The sequence below is a fragment of the Squalius cephalus genome (genome assembly GCF_949319135.1).
Source record: "Squalius cephalus genome assembly, chromosome: 2".
In the NCBI taxonomy this organism is placed as follows: domain Eukaryota; kingdom Metazoa; phylum Chordata; class Actinopteri; order Cypriniformes; family Leuciscidae; genus Squalius; species Squalius cephalus.
In genome coordinates, this window is record NC_137123.1 from 17,714,923 (window position 1) to 17,734,073 (window position 19,151).

Below are 19,151 nucleotides of genomic sequence, written 5' to 3' on the forward strand. Positions count from 1 at the left end.
GGAGAAAACCTGTTAACTGTAAGATGTTTTTTTCTATATAACTACATGATATAACAGTATTTGTTTTAGTTTAGTTAAAGGATATTTGTCCACAAACTCACACAAATCTTTCTTCTTGGCGGTAGGTGTCAGTATGCGCGCGTCCGCGTGCCTGCGCGCGTTCGTTGATGTCCATGAAGAAGAGTGTGTGCGTCATGCGCTGCAGATCCCAGTGTTTTGTTGTCATCCATAACACTTTCTGCTGTAGATAGCTTATATTACACAAGCAACAGGGTAAGTGATGAATATATGTGGCGTTTAGACAAGCATTTTTAGACAGAGAATGCTGTAAATTCACGAATCAGCCCATTTTATAGTAACTTACGTGTTATGAATGAATATCACAAATGTTTTCAGGGAGATGCCAGTGTGCTTACTTGTAAGTGATGATTCACATCATAAACCCATTCAGCTTCATCATCAACAAGCTGTGACTTTGGGTCGAGGGCCAGAAACTAAGATAAAAGACCAAAAGTGCTCAAGAGAACAAGGTTGGTAAAGTTAGTGCACCTTATGAACCAGTGGAAAGGATGAATATGGCAAGCCGTTTTGACTTTTAATCTTTCACAGGATGTGAATTTGTGAAATCAACAATTCAATTCGTTTTTAATTCTTGATTTCAGGAATTAGACTTCTACTAGTAACAATGGCATTTTTTGATATCAGGAAAAATGCTAATTCTTGATATCAACAATGAAGTCATCACTCGCTGAAATAAGACATCTTAATAGAGTTAATTAAATTTCAACTGTTCAAACTATAATTCTTGATATTTGTAATTGCTAGGAAAATTTTTTCATTTTCTGATATCATGAATGTTATTGTTACTAGTAAGAAAGCCATTTTAAATATCAGAAATACATTTTCAGATATCAGAAATAACAAATGTAACATGTTGAACTTGAAATACATTTACAGATATCAAGAAGTAACATTTGAACTGGTAAAAATTAATTATTGATGTCAAATATTATGATTTTTTACTAGTAAGAATTGTATTTTAAAGAAATCAGTTCTTGATATCAACAATTGAATTTGAATGGCAGCCTATGGGGACATTTAACTAGTGAAAATACAATTACAGATATCAAGAATAATAGTTTTTACATCAAGAAGTTGTATTTCTGTGAGTGATGACATCAAGAATTAGCTTTTTTTTTTTTTTTTTTTTACTAAAAATTGAATTGTTGCTGTTGATAATTCATATCCCGAGAACAAATAAAAGTCAAAGCGGGCTTGCCATATTCACAGGCTTTCTTCATTTTATTTATTGTTTTGCAGTTGAATTGAGAGCTGATTGCAACAGAGGATTTGTCTCAGTTAAACAGGTATGCTGGAATATTATAATATTAAAGAAAATATTATAACATGTAATAAATTATAGTATAATAGATATTATAAATATAATAATGCATGTTTGATCCACTTAACAGTTGGGTGTGAATCCTACAAATGTGGACAATGTGGTCGTGGGCAAAGGCAATCAGGTACAGTGTCATCAAAATCGCTTGTGTTATTTTGTCAGCATCCAGCAAACTATGTCCATAAATGCCCTGTTCTCTTGTAATTGAGGCTGTATTGCACAGGTTACTGGTCTTAACATCCTACAAACCACATGTCACCCACCTCTACAACCAGGTGACCATAAAGCCGGGCCAGAGACTTTACATGGTCAACCAGATGTATCCATATACAGTGAAGTTCACTGAGGAGACGTTCACAGCCAGATCCGCTGCGGAGGGGAGCAAAGCCTCCAAAAGAGCCCATCGGATGAGCTCTGAGGGCAACGGAGAGAAGATCAAGAGTCCTGCAAATACGACATCAACATCTGACGGTTCTCCTCCAGCCAAGAAGACACCGCCGCCTGGACCTGATAAACCAGTGCGTTTCTTTGAAAAGTTGAAACTAAATGTGATAAAAATAGTTGCCTAATAAAGCTGCCCGAATTACTGTGACTTTGCAATAATTTGCAATAAAATTCAAATGTATGATATTTTACACTTGTAAAAATATATTAAGGCAGTAGTTTTATATTGTACTGATACTTTGTCCTATTTTCAGACACTTCTAACTTTAAAGCCAAGTTTCCGAGCTGGTTGGAGAAACGTTTTTTTGTTTAGTTTATAGTTTTAAGTGTTTTTTTGTTTTGTTTTTTAATAGCGACCTCTTTTACTACATTTTGAGTTTTGACTTTAGACTAAAACACTGCAAACATTCTTGTTTTCCAGGAATCTGCTGGCCATTGGAGCCAAGGGCTTAAAGTGTCAATGCAGGACCCCAAGATGCAGGTATGAGTTGTTCATTTCTATTGAAACGTATATTGATGAATTAAGAGGACACACACACATATATATATATATACACACTGCCGTTCTAATGTTTGGGATCCGTAAGACTTTTTAATGTTTTTAAAAGAAGTCTCCTTCTGCTCACCAAGGCTTCATTTATTTGATTGAAAATAAAAAAAAATAACAGTAAAATTGTTAAATATTATCACCATTTAATATAAATGTTTTCTATTTGAATATATTGTAAAATGTAATTTATTCCTGTGATTCAAAGCTGAATTTTCAGCATCATTACTCCAGTCTTCAGTGTCACATGATCCTTCAGAAATCACTCTAATATGATGATTTGATGCACAAAAAACAGTTGTGGACAATTTTTCTCAGGATTCTTTGATGAATAGAAAGTTACAGTCTTATTTATTTTAAATATAATCTTTTGTAACATTATTACCCCCCTCCCAAAAATCTTACCAACCCTGTAGTGTGTGTGTGTATAAAAGCATAAGAGCTACCATTTTATTGTCCTCAGGTGTATAAAGATGACAGGGTGGTGGTCATCAAGGACAAGTACCCAAAGGCGCGTTACCATTGGCTGGTTTTGCCGTGGGACTCGATCTCCAGTCTGAAGGCTCTGCGGCCGGAGCACGTGGACCTGCTCAAGCACATGCAGCGTGTGGGAGATCAGATGGTGCAGCAGTGCCGGGACGCTCACAAACTGCACTTCCGCATGGGATATCACGCCATCCCCAGCATGAGGTACACACGTCTGCGCTCTGATTGGCTGCTGGTGTGGGGCTTGTCATGAACTAAATGTTTATTTCCTCTTAGTCACGTCCACTTGCACGTAATCAGCCAAGACTTCGACTCGCCGTGTTTGAAGAACAAGAAGCACTGGAATTCCTTCACTACTGATTATTTTGTTGAGTCTCAAGGTGAGTGGAAGAAAAACTAAATCTGCTTGAAAACAAATGATGCAATGTTTGTGTGTGATTTATTGGTGCTTGTTTTTCTAAACTTGATAAAAGTCCTTTAATGAAAATGTTGCACCATCACATGGATGAAAAGCATTAATAAATTATATTAAAGTCCCCCTGTGGTGAAAATCAAGCTTTTAATGTTGTTTATGTGTCTATGTGGTGTTTTTAATATGCTTTAAGGCAAACCATGTGTAAATTCATAAGTCAACACCATTGCTGAGTATTTTCTCATTAAAACTGCAGTGAACCAAAGACAGTCTCAAAAACACGCTTTGAAATCGCTGGTGTTTCTGACGTCACAAACTACCTTGTAACCAATCAGATCAACGTGTGATCATCAACGAGTGGATCTCTGAGCTGGTGCGAGTGAGTGGAGGCGGGGCTCATTTGCATATCCATAGAACCGCGTATACTAAATGAGGAAAGGGTGTAGAGTTACATTCAAGCTATTTTAAGGCATAAATAATTCTTTTTTCAAGGAAAAAAACATTTAAATGTGTAATTTTGGTGATCAAAGATGAGTTTTAAGGGATAAAATGATTGACTACAGGGGGACTTAAAAAGAAAAAGAAAAAGCAAGCTGTTTTACAGAAACAAGCAATCTAGTGTAATCAAGTAAAGCGTTCATGCTCATCTTCCCGCAGACGTGGTTGCGATGCTGGAGCGTGACGGGAAAGTGACGGTGAAGGAAGGTGCCAGTGAACTACTGAAGCTGCCTCTGCGATGTCACGCGTGTCGTAAAGAGCAGCCGACGATACCCAAACTCAAAGAGCATCTCAGAACTCACCTGCCATCTTAAAGACTCTACAGCGCTCTCGTACGGGACAGACACAGTCATTTTTTCTAGTTTAAAGTTTGTCAAAATTACAAATAATTTTGTAAACAGCCCTTTAGTAAAATGGCTTTGTTCTGGATATCTGGTGTTTTCATTCAATCCTCACTTTCATTATGAACACTGATTGATGCAATAATGAATCAATGACATTCTCTTTGGTCTTTATTGAATGGAGTGTGTCTAAACATAGTAGTTAAAAGTAAATTGTCTTTCACACACACACAACTTTCACATTAAAGCACTAGATTAAAGCTACAGTGTGTAATTTCTGCATCAAATGGAATTGCACATAAAACTCTTTTCAAACAATTCATTGATTGTTGTGATAAACAAGCTGTCTGGTTGAAACTGGCTAATGTTGCCAATCCAGGCTCCTCAAACAAACAGACTGCATTTCCATTTGGTGTTGCTGGTGGTGTAAACATTACACACTTTAGCTTATTGGCACGAGGGAAATGACAATCAATGTTCTGCTGTTGATTTAGAAGTTGAGTCTCGTATAACATATTTGCTTGTAACATAGTCCTGCACAAATTAAAATAAACAGAGCAAATATAAGATGGAACTACTCTATTGCGTAATATTAAAATAAGACACTCAAGGGCCGACTCTGAACCTCAAACGATATGAAACTACTTGATGAGAGGATCCTATTTTATTGCTTGCATACAAAAACATCGACAGCTAGAAAGTCTTTCAAAGTCAAATAATATAAACAAGATAAAATACAAAAAGCACCTTTAAAAAAATCGTTTACTAGGACTAAACCAAAAATATCGCTAGTATCCTAATAAAAATGCAGAGGCAAACTTTTTTTAGTTAAAATTTAGGAGCAGAAATCTTCCAGCTTGTGTCGTTTCTTGTGCAAGTACCAAACTCACTGTCCTAGAGTTTTCTAATGTAAAATGCCCTTTAAGTCGTGATGACAGATGTCTGTCACATTATAATCCCTGAAGAGAAGCTTTTGCGCATCTCAATAGCACTTGTTTGGAGTGTCAGATGATGCAATACCGCGCTGGTCTTCATCAGGCCTCTGTACTCCCAGTCTGAAACATAATAAATGATGAGTAAATTAATAGAGCGCAACACAGCCGGTCCACTTATTCAGCGGCGTTTTGTTTCTGGAATTATTATTTCTACTGACTTTCCCCCTGAGAGATTTAAAAACAATAAGCCATGAACCAAACAAACCAGGTACAAGGTGAATCACAACCTTACAAACTTTGATATGGAGCAAATAAGTATTTGAAAATCGGATAAGACCGAAGGTAACAGATTGTGTACTTGACGGCTTTAAAAAGGTAAAGAACTGCAATCCCATGAAGCACTGCGAACAGCATAATGGTGAAATATAAAACTGTTGTTGATTATATCAATAGAAACACCATATTTTAAAGGTGAACTAAGTAACTTTTTTACCTTAACTGAACAGCTTCGGAGTCATTGGAATGGTTATATTACTTATTTCGGGTTGAATGGTGGTCGTTTCGCACCCCCCTGGTGCCCGTGAGCGGAAAATACGCACTTGCAACTTTGGGGCGGCGGGCTTGCTACTTCCGCGTCAGGAAGTATCGCGTGATATCAGGTCTCGCGATGTAAACAATTGCTTTACGGCCAAAAGAAATCTGCTAAAATGCTGTCATTATTGCACACGCTGTTCGCACCCGAATGAAGAAGACGTTTTAAAGAATGTCCCATCTGCTTTGATGTCGTTGGTTTACTAGCCTCTGGTGTCCGAGAATCGCCAACGAGTTTTTACAACAGTGTTGTCAAATATCTATTCCGAAGCTGTGGGGGGAGCTCTAGAGAGAAACCTGCGAGCAAAAAGCGAGAATACAGCGAAGAAATCCCGAAACTACTGAGCCCTGCTTTAAGTTTATTGCAAAATATGCAAATATACTCTATGTAGACATTTTAGTATTTTGACATTGAAAACAACTCAATGTTTTTACTACGTTTGAGGGTCTATGGGCTGGTAAATGTATGGGCTTTTCCAGATCTTTCGATCTAATGGACAAAATAAGCTCACGCAATGTACATATGAACGCGATCAGAGCATCAGCTTTCATTTCTGCTCTGACAGCCGTAAGATCACGCCGAACGAGTGTGTGTTAGAAATCAGGAATGGAGAGAGAACATTGAGCTTGGTATGTTTTTCATCTTCAAACCAAACTTGGGTCTTCAGCCGACAAAGTTTAAATCCCGTCTGGCTAATGCACTTCCCATAATGTTTAAGCATTAGATCATTAGACGGAGAGAAGACGTGTTTTGTGGCTGTTCGAACACATTCGACCACAAGAGCGTTTATACTAGGAAAGCAATCCGGTCTAATGTGTTTTCAACGACCTCTGGAAGTGGTAGAAAGTGGAAAGCTCAAAACGTCTCAGACCCCGTTTACTGTTTATTTAGTGTCGTCCACTTGTGATCCGATCGACCGAAACGCATCTTAATATCAGGTGTAAACAGGGCCTAAGATGTGCTTACAAACTTGTGCAAAATCAAACTTAAATGGAACTAGGTGTTTATGACAAGAAATCTGTGATCAATTGAAAATAAAACAATATTAAACTCACCATTGATTTCATTTCCCGACTGTCTCCTTCTGCTTTGCTGTACCGCTCTGTCGCTTTCTTGGCGTTCTCCACAAACTCCTACATGAACGATCACAGAGAGACACCAAGCGCATGTTTAATCTGCTATACAGCAACACAAGGCTATTATAAATGACTTGTGGTTGGGCTTAATTGACCTCGAGGTCCGAGAAAACGACTAGGAAAATCTCTCACCATAAGGCTCTTGTCCATGTAGTACTCGCTGCCCGGGCTGCCGTCGTTGTGCTTGGTGTCGATGGCGAAGCAGAGGAAGAGTACGTCTACTACGATCTCAAAGATGGAGAGGAAACAGTGGGCCACCAGGAAGGCGAACACACACACGATGATGAGCGGCAGCACCCAGACGGTGTACTCGCGCTGGTAGTTCAACGCAAGGACGCCCGCAAACGCCGTGCATGACACGATCAACACCTGCACACACAAGAAACACAAAGAGAGAAAAAATTCTAAATCACCAATCAAAACTATTTTATTGCTTAACAAAACAAATCGATACAAGTTCACTTTTGTACCAGAAGCAATTCGTATTTGTTATGCAAATCTTTTTATTAAGGATTCTTGAGGAGTTGTTTGCTCTTTTTTTTTTTTCTCCTTGAGTGAGTTTTATTATAAAGCATGGTGCATTGGAATGTTGTAATATGTAGATATGTGTGTGTGGAATAGGACTGTTTTTAATGTATGTTTTTTCTAGTTTGTGATGTGATGTCACTGCCCTAATATAATTGCCCCTTGTGGCATTAATAAAGTGGTTAACTTAACTTAATTTATAGCTTAGCAATCTTTAACACATAAATCACCCCACAATGCTTGCGACTGAATACCTCAGATCAAAAAGATTAAATACAACTACCGGTATATATATATATATATATATATATATATATATATATATTTATAGCTTTAATATATTTTTATTTAAGTTTTAACTTTAGACTTCAACTTAAAGTTTTTACTTAGTTGATGCAGCAAAATGTGTGTGTGTGTGTGTGTGTGTGTGTGTGTGTGTGTGTGTATATATATTTACATATATGCATGTATGTATGTCTATAACACTGAATTCTCTGCAATATTATGGGAAGTTGAATAAATACCTTTCCCAAGAACAGGACAAAGTCCCCGACACTGTTGATAGCTGCCACACGGAGAGCGTTTTCCACAAGGATGAAGAAGGCGTCTCGTGCAGATGTGCAGAAGTTGGTGCTGTTAATGGCCGTTGCCGTATATGCATTCTGAAGAAAAAGACACATGATTAATGCATCAAATTAACAAATGAATTGAGCTTTCTGCACAATATGCACACGCATGACTGACCATGTTCAGGTAAGTGAGGCACTTCTCTAGACACCATAGACAGCAGATACACGCCTTCAGCATGCAGCGGGCACAGGCGTTTTCCTGCAGGAACAACATATACTTCATTTTACCATTCAAAAATTTTGGATCAGTTTTTGGGTTTTTATTTTTGAAGAAATTAATACTTTTACTCAGCAATGATGCATTATACTGATCAAAAATTACTTTATGACTTTTAATGAAATTATTTCAAATAATGCTGTTCTTTTGAACTTTCTATTCATCAAAAAATCCTGAAAAAAATATTAAACAGCACAACTGTTTTAAACATTGATCATCATATTAGAGTGATTTCTGAAGGATCATGTGACACTGAAGACTGGAGTAATGATGCTGAAAATTCAGCTTTGATCACAGGAATAAATTACACTTTAACATAGACATTTAGTCACTTAGAATTTAGAAGACAGTTACTTTAAATTCCAATATTCCAGGGTTATATAGTTTTTCTTTTTTACCCAACAAACATAAGGATACTGATAAACACAAGGCACATGCATTTTTACTTCTTGCGTACTCCATCTATGGCAAATTTTTGTGAAGGAAGACAAGCATGTGAAGTTTATCTGGTTTCAAACTGAAGCCAAACACTGTCTGAAGGTTTCCTGAAGAACTGAAAAGCTCTTAAACCTGTTGTTGCACTGGCGCCAATAAAGTCATGCAGATAGCAGATTTGAATAAAAAAAATCAAGTGCAAATACAAATACAAAAATAAGATGAGTAAAGAAAACGGGGTTCTTAATTTTAATAATCACCCTTTATTAAATATATGAACACAGAAACCCCCTGTTAACAGTTAATGTCACGTTTCCCATTCCATGATGACTAGTAAAATAATAGCAGCGTCGCGTCTATGACAACTCGAGGTATTGCACACCGGACACGCACTTTCTCAGTTTATGGCCAGCAATATCATTATGTTTAAGGACATTATGGAATTGAGATAATGTCTGTACTATGTTATGATTATACTGTACAATTAAATACAATAGTTGCTTAGTCTGTGATCTGAACACTTTTTTCTGCGCTCTGTGTCGCGGCAGGATTTTGAACACGGTCCTGAGCCGTTGCTGGGCGCCGCGGACAGACGCCGAATAGAACCGCGCTGTGCTTCTCGTCCGGTGTGTGTACACTCATACAGAATGTGTTCGAATTTTAAAGACGTGGCGCTGCGCTTCTCGTCCGGTGTGTGACCACCTCTAAGGTGCTGTTTTCTTTGAAGCCGAAGAACTCTGTTGTTAATACTGGCGAGCTCAGCTTACTTTTTTCGGGTGTGGACAGAGTGTTTCACTCTAGCTGCGCGGGCGCGGACGAGCGCTGCGTCTAGAAAACGCCAATATCGCCAATACCGGTATATTGTATTGCTCTAAATTAACACGATGTCGATATTTCATGCTTTGAATATCACGATTATCGTCAATACCGGTATATTGCGACACCCCTAGTAACATCATTAGTTGGAAAAAACAATAATAACTCATGTTATTTCTATATTAAAGGTACACTTTGTAACTTTTGGCCCTCTAGAGGTTAAAAAACAAAACTGCATGCATTTTGCAGAAGAACATTGTTTTGGTTGTGCTTCGGCTCTGCGTGACTGTGCGGATGAATAATGGTTATCATACTGCTCATAAAACATTCACTGCTAGACTTAAAGGGGTCATGATATGTTTTTTTCTTTTCTTTTATTGTGTTCCCTTAGGTGCAATTATAGTATTACTATAGTTTTTTGGACAAAAAACATTTAGAATTGAGTGATTTATTACCTTTTCCCACCCTGTTTCTCATGCTCTGATTCAAACAGTCTGTTTTGGGGGTATTTCCCCTTTAAGAGTTCAGTGATAACGCCCACTGTTATGATTGGCTAACGTCAGTGCCTATGCATCAATTGTTAACGCCCCCTTGTCAAAACGTGCGGATTTTGCGGAGCTGTGTTTACCGTTACCATAGTAACGGGTGATGCGTGCGAGGCGATGGCGATTGCAATGATGTTTGAGTCGGAATCAGAGGAAATGAACCATCAACACAACTAAGAATGCATCAGCCCGTCCACATAGAAAGTGTGAAACTATTTTGTCAGTTTGACAGCCTACATCTTTTAATAGCCTACGGGCAATGAACATGACGGTCATGAAAACAACAAGTAGGCTAAACTAAGTAAAAACACGGTGATTATTCATAATGAATTAAACTGCAATTAACAATTTAAAAAAGTTTAAGTTTTAAATAGCCTACATTACTTACAGTTTGCGTCGTCGTTGTTGAGCCCAGAATAGTCCACACGGCCTTATCTTATACAAAAGTTTTCTGGCAAAGCCAGCATCAAACTGCGATTGTTCTCAACTGTCACTCATCCTTGAAATGTGGAGAACACACGCTTAAATTAACACTGCCGTGACTGGGACGTCCGCGAAAAATAAACTGCATCCACCTTCCCCTGACGTCTGGATCTTTCAGCAGCGTATATTATTCAAACATGTTGTTTGTCCACAGTCAGGAACAGCACATCTGCGTGACATCGCAATCTTCTTGTAAACAGACCCACTTGCTGCACGTCGACTGAACACATGTGAAGCACATGACAGATGCGATGATGAAATGAGGCCTAGTTATCTTGCACTTGAAGCGTAGTTGTCTACGCTGGAGGTGGTCATATGCAAACGACTGCACTTCGTACCGTGACGTCACTTCATACCATGGATCCAGAACGAGCTGTATTTAGAGCTTGATTAAATAAATTATTCGTTTATAATGGGGATGACGTCTTAAGCTATGAAACTTGCAGGACGTTTTAATGGTACAAAGACCTCTTATATACCAAAAGATCAAGGCAAATTTGGTTTCTCATGTCATGACCCCTTTAAGAGATATAACCAGTTTAGATGGAAAGATCTCGAGCTGAAGAAGTTACTGTATCTATTCCCATTAATATAAAAATAAATCAAGCACAGCACTATAACAACCATTCTGAATGAACTCTTTACAGCGAACTCCGTTAGAGAGCTACATATATCAATATAATAAACCTTACTCACCAGTTGAGTAATAAAAACTCCATCATCTCCGCGTCGCTTTTACAACATTTCAAACCCCTCAATTCTCGCATCTCCGGAAAGCCAAGCCGATGTTGATTCTTGTTTTATTGCGAGATCTGTCGCGCTCTCTTATTACACACTCTCTGTTCAGTGTTGTTTTAAACGGGTGATTCCCAGAGGCTCGAGATGCTCCACTTTAACCCTTCTCGCTCGTTGTAACAACTATCCTCCGCCACTCTCACACCTTACTCACGTCAAAGTAGCCGGAGAAACTTTCTCTATTTACGGATGTGACGAGACACGCACGGGCGAGTGACTTATGTATGCAATTTTGTTAATTTTGAACAAAAACAAGTTACATAGTGCACCTTTAATGTTATCTGTTTATGGTGAGACATGAACGTGGATCAGCTGACAGTGGCAGGACTCACTTTTCCTTTGAGCTGACTGTGGATGTAGGTGAGGATGAGGCGAGGAATCTCCACTAGAGTGATGATGAAGGCTCCTTTAACTACGGTGCCCAGATGATAGCGCATCAGACGCAGGACAGACGACACTATGGGCGTGAGGGGCATCTGAGACTTATCTCTACAACGACAGAAGAAAAAAAAAAAGAAAAAAAAATCACAATGATTTCCCTTTTCACAAATAAAAGGAAAAAGTGTCTTTTTTCTAACTGACTTTGACCTCTGACCTGGTGAAGTAGTATGTGACCACAGCACCAGCTACGGTCATCTGCTGACAGGCGAGGATGAACTCGCTGATCCAGATGAGACCCACGGCGTGGTACCACACCATGTACTGCAACGGCCCGTCCATACGAAACTCCACCAGATCCGTCTGGTTATTCTTCACTGGACTTCCTGTGGCGGGAAAAAAAACATGTAACTGCAAGATACTGTTGGACAGAAATCTGAAATACTGTTCCTAGTGAAACTTTGATTTATAATAACACTAAAATCAGTGGATTAGGAGTAGGCAATATTGAATATTTATGACACATTTATGAGGATTTTTCTTATGAAATAAAAATAATCACATTGCAAATATAGAAATCATCATATGAAGTGATCAAGTTTTCTAGTGGTCATGCATGAGAATGAGACAGAGATGTTTTAATAACATTTCAGATTTAAATTTCAGAAAATTGGCATTAGTATGGAAGCTAGTTTCCGCCAAGAAATAAAAAATAAAAAAGTTAATTGTGACTTTTTATCTCCCAATTCTGATTTTCTTTCCCCGAATTGCATGATATAAAGTCACAATTTATATTTGAATTTGTAAATTGCACAGTTCAGACTTTATAACACGCAATTGTGGGTTACAGTCAGAATTGCGAGATATAAACTCACAATTGAGAAAAAAAGTTAGTCTTTTTTCCCTCAGAATTTGACTTTATAACTTTATATCTCACAATTCTGGGAAAAGAAGTCATTATTGCAAGATATAAACTTGCAATTGCGAGAAATAAAGTCAGAATTGTGAGATAAAAAGTCGCAATTATCTTTAAAAAACAAATTATTATGTGGCATAAAAACAAGCTTCCATACGAGTTGGATTAATTTCACTGAATCGGTTCAAACTGTTCGCTCTAACAAAGAGAATAAAATTTCTTCAATGATTTTTTTGCATCAGCAAATATATTTTCATGCCCTTAAGTAACAATACAAATAAATAGATTAAATCATATATATAAAAATATTTAAATAAAAAATAAAATATAGATTAAATTTAAAAAAGTACATAAAAAAAAACATTTTACACATTTTATGTATAATCATTAAATGCATATATACACAAATAAAATGTAAATATAATAATTATTTTATTTTATTTAAAAAACATAAAAACAAATTTTTTTTTTTTTTTTTTTTAACATTTATTTATTTATTTTTTCCACGTTTTAGTTCTGTCTTTAAACATTTTGAATGTTCCTCACTGGAACAGAAACTTAACTATCGAGTTGAACATATCTGAAAATAAACATAAACTGAAGCTCCTGCGATCGACTCCCTGAAAAGCCGCCCACCCCAGCCCTTGGTTTGTTTGTGTTGACGAACCTGCGCTTCCCAGGAAGAGGAGCACGGTGATCCAGTAAACCCAGAAGAGCATGAGCGTCAGGAAGGTCCAGAAAGGCTGCAGGGCCAGCAGGGGCAGATGGGTGAAGACTTTACCGGCCACATGAAACAGAGCGATGGTGAGCGCCACACGCTTCCTCATGAAGAACATCAGCAGGAGCAGAATCACCTGAGGCGTACAGTTATAACATGCATGGTAAATATTTGACAGTCCATACAGTAGCGATTCCAGATGTAGCCCCGGCTCATACCGTGAACACAGTGGCAGCGATGGCGTAGACGAGCAGGGCTTTCTGGTTGTCTTTGGCCACCTCCAGTTCAGGAGCCAGGAGAGCGTCCTTCACTGCTTTCCCTTGATCCACGTACAGCCACCACAGGATCCCAGTTCCACCTGCCACAAACACAGCGCTGTCTCTCAGATCATGGGCTCTTTGTGACTTTCAGCTAGTGACAGTCAGTGCTGGACGCTTCATTTATTTCAATGTGATACTAAGACCTCACCAATTGAGCCGACCACCACAACAGCTGTAAGAATCCAGACCAGAAGCATGGAGATGTAGCGGATCACAACCATCATAATCAGAGACAGAACTGCAGAGGAAAGCAAAGACATAAAGGTGCTTTAATTCTCACGCTTTTGACCACTGACGCTTCATTTTAGGTATTATAGTTAGCTTTAAATTAAAATGGTAAAACTTTACAATAAGGTTTTATTAGTTAACATTAATGCATTAACTAACAACGAGTAACTGTATTTATTAATATTTGTTAATGTTAGTTCAACTGTTCATTGTTAGTTCATGTTAACTCAGGTCCTCAGGTAAAATTTAATGTTAAAACTAACAGTAACTATGATTAATAAATACTTTAGAAGTATTTTTCATTGTTAGTTCATGTTAACTAACAAATTAACTAATGTAAACAAAAGTCATTGCAAAGTGTTATCACTAAAACCATAAAAGAATGCAATTGCTCGAAATTAAATATAAAAAAGTACGTATTTTTATTTCAGCTAGTTGCCAAGGAAGCATTTCTCCTTTTTTTTTTTTAGTTTTTATTAACTTTAACGTACTAAAAAAACTAAAACTGAAATAAAAATGTATAAAAACTATACAGACATTTAATCAAAAAATTTAAATAAAATAAAAAAATAATATAAAAATGGCAAAAATACAACAAAATTACTAAAATTAAAATAACTAATTCAAAATATCAATAAACTATAATAGTATCTCATCCAGTGTTATGGAAATGTACTTTTACAAGTAATGCGTTACAATATTGCCTTACTCCCTAAAAAAGTAACTAATTGCATTACTTAGTTACTTTTTATGTAAAGTAATCCATAACATGCATATCACCTGGGCTGGGATTACTTGTTTGTTTGTTTGTAACAAAAAAAGGTTTTTGTAACTTTTTCAAGTTACTTGAAAAAAGTAATCTGATTATGTAACTCCAGTTACTTGTAACGCGTTACCCCCAAACACTGATCGCAATGATACTAACGTAACACTGACTGATGCAAACCAGGTTTTATATTTATGAAAATACGTTATTTGAAGTATTCAAACATAAAATTTGTATTCATGTTGGTTTCAGGAGTGGTTTGAGAGTCGGCTTTTTCACAGTCCCATGTAATGCGCTCACCGAGAGCTAGCAGACACAGGCCCATGATGATGTCTTTGGAGGTCATCACCCCGGCGATGACCCGGTGCACCACGCTGTTGTCGCTGACGAAAGTGATGAACGCCTCCGCAAACCTGGCGTAGCAGTTAATGTCGACGGGCATACAGCGGTGAAACACTGGTAAAGATGCACTGCACCAAGAGATGACAAACAATGAGGCTCCTTAAAATATCAACCTGATGTTTTCTGTACATGCAAGCAGTAAAACATACAGAGAAGTTTTCTTTGTTGTGTTGACATAAGTATGGGTGTAAATATTGATGGGTCTATTATTGTTTTAAATTCCCAATAGTTTTTATTTTAGCCATGAATCATAATTTGCAACTTGCTATCTTTAGTCAGTGGCTTTTTAGTAAAATATAGGAATAATTTATATTTAAAAAATATATGAAAAATCTGACACTACTGTTCAAACTTGGGTTTTTTTTTTATAAATAAATTATTTTATTCAGCAATGATGCATTAAATTAATCAAAAGTGACAGTAAAGACAATTATAATGTTACAAAAGATTTCTATTTCAAATAAATGCTGTTCTTTAGAACTTTATGTTCTGTTTATGTTCAAAGAATCAACATTTGTAATAATCAGAAATGTTTCTTGAGCATCAAATCATCATATTAAAATGATTTCTGAAGGATCATGTGACACTGAAGACTGGAGTAATGATGCTGAAAATTCAGCTTTGATCACAGGAATAAATTACACTTTAACATATATTCAAATAGAAAGTTCTTTTAAATTATAATAATATTTCACAATATTACTATTTTTACTGTGTAAATGCAGCTTTGGTGAGCAAAAGAGACTTTACAAAAACATTTAAAAATCTTTTGAATGGTAGAGTATATCTACTAAAATATAATTTAGCCATTTTTTTTTGGAGCAGATTAGCATAAAAATGAGCTCAAATCTAACACACATGGACTAAAAGGAACAAAACTTCTGGGGTTTATAAACTAGGCTAAGTTTCTACCTTGGATGGACAGGAAGTCTTGGACATTTTGTAGCTCTATTAGGGTGAGATGAGTATGTGTCTGGTTTTAAGTCATAGGTGCATAAATCAGATCCTAGAGACAATCATATGGAAAAACAAAACATTAGTTGAAAAATGACATTTACATTTCATGATATTCAACGACGTTCGACAGCACTGAGCTCACCATTAGTGCTTGAGAACTTCATGAGATCCTCGTAAGACTTCAGCTCAGTCTTTGGACACTTTGAGACGCACAAAGCCACAGATTTAATCTTTCTTTTTAGTATGTCGATGTTGCAGGGGTCCAGGAAAAACACATACCTGTGACAACACCATGGAAAGAAATGGTCATTCAGTGATTGTTTGCACATGGAATCAGGTGATCTGCTGTTTCAGCTTCACTCAATGCTTGGTTTCACACACTTTCTGGAGGTGTGGTCCAGGCCGCTGAGCTCGATGTCGGGGATTTTGGCATTCTTCTGACCGCAGGTGTTCCCGTAGCTGTCGTACCCTGATATGAGCCTTGAGGCGGCCCCTGTTGCTATAGCGAAGCCACAGATGCAGAGCTGCCATAGAAACACAAGATGATGATGGGACACATCCAGTAGCAAATGAAAATGAAATATTTTATTAGGGGGCAATATTTGCCCCGCCGGAACTGATTTTCAGGTATGGTCAAATGTGAACATGCATTTACTCATCCCACTTGCGCAAACACAGATTCAGTATTCCTCAAAATGAATAAAAACAGTGAAAAGCAAACTCAGAATATTATGCAAACCTGCATTATTAAATATCTTAAATGACACAGATATACTTTATGTATTTAATTTAATTATTAAACAATGTCTTAGAGCTGAAAGGTTTGCTTGAGCTGCGCCCTCTACTGTACAAATGTGAATTTGCTTTTTCTTCAGCCCGAGGCTTATTCATTTCACTTTTGGTGCAAAAAGGGCCTTTACATTTGCCAAAAATATAACTTCTTTTGATATAAAAACAAACAAGCCTAGCCCAGGTGAGAAAAAGTAATGCAAAAGTTTCCATAAAATGTATTGTAATAGATTACTTTCCGCAAAAGTATCGTAATGGATTACTTTCCATAAAAAGTATCGTAATGGATTACTTTCCATAAAAAGTATCGTAATGGATTACTTTCCATAAAAAGTATCGTAATGGATTACTTTCCATAAAAATTATCGTAATGGATTACTTTCCGCAAAAGTATCGTAATGGATTACTTTCCGCAAAAGTATCGTAATGGATTACTTTCCGCAAAAGTATCGTAATGGATTACTTTCCGCAAAAGTATCGTAATGGATTACTTTCCGCAAAAGAATTGTAGTGGATTACTTTCCGCAAAAGAATTGTAGTGGATTACTTTCTGCAAAAGAATTGTAGTGGATTACTTTCCGCAAAAGAATTGTAGTGGATTACTTTCTGCAAAGAATTGTGGTGGATTACTTTCCATAAAAAGCAACTAAGTAATGCCATTAGTTATTTTTTAGGGAGTAACGCACTTTTACAAGAGACTTTCCCCAACACTGCTATTATCAATATTATCAAAATAACATAAAACAACAACAACAATTGATACATTTAATAATAATAATATTAATAATAATTCCATGCTTAACTATTAACTATTTTCTTTTATTTGTATTTGTGAGCATTATTAATAATTTTTTTTTAAATTATGTGGATTATATTTCTTTTTATTAATTTCACAAGACCTATTGATCACGTCTGTTCTCTTACCATGCCGATATTGAAGAGGATGAAGAGGAGCAGCCATGGGACATCTGTGCACTTCCTCTGCTCTAAGGGTTTCCAGTCGCGTGTCTTCTGTAAAGGGGAAGTTGGGGAGGGTTTAGGTCATATTTTAGAATTATTGTAGAGTTTACACAAGCAGATGGTTCCTTTGTCACACAAAATGACTATTTAAGTAAACTACAAAACAGTATGTAATCAAAAATAATACGTTTTATTTAACAATAACAACACTGGTGACCAGAAGAAGGTTCCAAAAATAAAAACTTCAGTTTTTATCCAAAAATATTCATCTTGGGGGGAGAAAAAAAAAAAAGTTAAACTACAAAATACATTTTTCTCCAAGACGTAGATTTTTAGGCAAATATAGCATGGATAAAACAAGATGAAAGCATAGTAGTGAATGAATGGGACATGTTTGAACAGCCTGTTCTCGCAGTCAAACCCGGAAATGAGCTTTACACTGTTGACAAACAATTGCTCTGACCTTTGATTTATAATTATTGTGATGCGATGAAGGAGATTCGGTGCTAATTGTCTCTATAAAGTGCACAGACCTTCAGTGTTAACCCTTCAATTGTAAACTCCATTTACAAGATATTTGCATAGAAGTGCTCGTAACATATATGTTTACACTCATAACTTCTTGCTATGCGTTTTGTCGTCAAACTCCCAAAAGTTCCCAGATGTGAATCTGCATGCATTTACACGATGATCTCTTACCTGTGTGCTACCGCAGCATCCCATAATTCCTGAGTCGATGAGAACCACAAACAGAAACACACGTGAAACCGTGTGAATCAGGGAGTCGCCAGCGCGAGAGCAGCGTGTCCTGCAGCGCTAGTTTCAGAAGAACGGGGTGTAAAAGTTGCACATTGGTAATAAATACATATACATAAATGCCCTTGGAAACAAAACACGTCCAATAGAGCGATCACGCATGCGGCATGAATATAAAACACACTCAAGTCGCTGACAGTAACGTTAAATGGATTAGGATGTGTGTTTTTCAGGATCTCTGACGTCCTAATTCTCCCTTGTGAATTCCGTGACAAGGAAGGTGAAGGCGGAGCTGTCCTGTCCTCTTCCTCCTTCTCCTTTTCTTCTGTCACACTGGAAAACATTGAACTGAGATCAGATATTTCACACTGGAGTCTGGCTGTCCTTGATCGAATCTAGATCAATATTAGGACAGGCACACTCGTTTTACGTTTGAAAATGCAAGTTATGTCACTGATCTAACGATGTTTGATTCGCGAACGAATCGTTCTTTTGAACAGATTCTTTTGAAATGATTCTTTTGATGATTCACAGAGAATCACTCGATAGCGAGACTGAACCAACCCGAGCGTAATGAATTACTATTAGGATAATTAATTACTGTAATTGAATTACTTTTCCAATTGAAAATGTAAAGTAAGGGATTACTCTTAATTTTTCTGTAATTTAATCACAGTTAATCACTGATGAGTAAACTACAGTTGTATGTCTATCCTATTGTTC

The 19,151-nt window shown here is 37.0% G+C and overlaps 2 protein-coding genes across 3 annotated transcripts; one reads left to right on the forward strand and one right to left on the reverse strand.

Annotated features, from left to right (window-relative positions):
• The first annotated feature begins 157 nt into the window (after positions 1 to 157).
• On the forward strand, positions 158 to 4,657 carry aptx (aprataxin). Of its 2 annotated transcripts, none has more exons than XM_079864151.1 (9): positions 158 to 273; positions 397 to 530; positions 1,321 to 1,367; positions 1,473 to 1,526; positions 1,678 to 1,920; positions 2,268 to 2,327; positions 2,857 to 3,083; positions 3,156 to 3,259; positions 3,949 to 4,657. In XM_079864151.1, exons 2-9 carry the CDS (start codon positions 401 to 403, stop codon positions 4,101 to 4,103), a joined length of 1,020 nt encoding a protein of 339 aa, XP_079720277.1. In that variant the 5' UTR covers positions 158 to 273; positions 397 to 400; the 3' UTR covers positions 4,104 to 4,657. The 2 variants fall into 2 exon arrangements, with proteins under 2 accessions (XP_079720277.1, XP_079720278.1); XM_079864152.1 differs by having other exon boundaries at positions 1,626 to 1,920; positions 3,949 to 4,212.
• Positions 4,297 to 18,903, reverse strand: slc44a1a (solute carrier family 44 member 1a). The gene is made up of 16 exons (XM_079864150.1): positions 18,372 to 18,903; positions 17,637 to 17,723; positions 16,305 to 16,447; positions 16,066 to 16,202; positions 15,879 to 15,972; positions 14,865 to 15,034; positions 13,719 to 13,808; positions 13,469 to 13,608; positions 13,200 to 13,386; positions 11,834 to 12,002; positions 11,571 to 11,727; positions 8,063 to 8,146; positions 7,843 to 7,980; positions 6,926 to 7,162; positions 6,713 to 6,790; positions 4,297 to 5,185 (listed from the first exon to the last, which is right to left on the reverse strand). The coding sequence occupies exons 1-16, from the start codon at positions 18,393 to 18,395 to the stop codon at positions 5,165 to 5,167; spliced, it is 1,956 nt and encodes a 651-aa protein (XP_079720276.1). The 5' UTR covers positions 18,396 to 18,903; the 3' UTR covers positions 4,297 to 5,164.
• Between the last annotated feature and the right edge of the window lie 248 nt (positions 18,904 to 19,151).

Bases quoted from the DNA above. Each gene is read 5' to 3' on its own strand.
- aptx (XM_079864151.1), top strand. From the start codon at position 401: ATGCCAGTGTGCTTACTTGTAAGTGATGATTCACATCATAAACCCATT. The intron at 1,921-2,267 runs GTGCGTTTCTTT...CTTGTTTTCCAG, and splicing joins CGCCTGGACCTGATAAACCA to GAATCTGCTGGCCATTGGAG. The intron at 3,260-3,948 runs GTGAGTGGAAGA...ATCTTCCCGCAG, and splicing joins TTATTTTGTTGAGTCTCAAG to ACGTGGTTGCGATGCTGGAG.
- slc44a1a (XM_079864150.1), bottom strand. From the start codon at position 18,395: ATGGGATGCTGCGGTAGCACACAG. The intron at 12,003-13,199 runs GTTCGTCAACAC...TTCCCGCCACAG, and splicing joins CCTCTTCCTGGGAAGCGCAG to GAAGTCCAGTGAAGAATAAC. The intron at 7,981-8,062 runs GTCAGTCATGCG...CTTTTTCTTCAG, and splicing joins GCCTCACTTACCTGAACATG to AATGCATATACGGCAACGGC.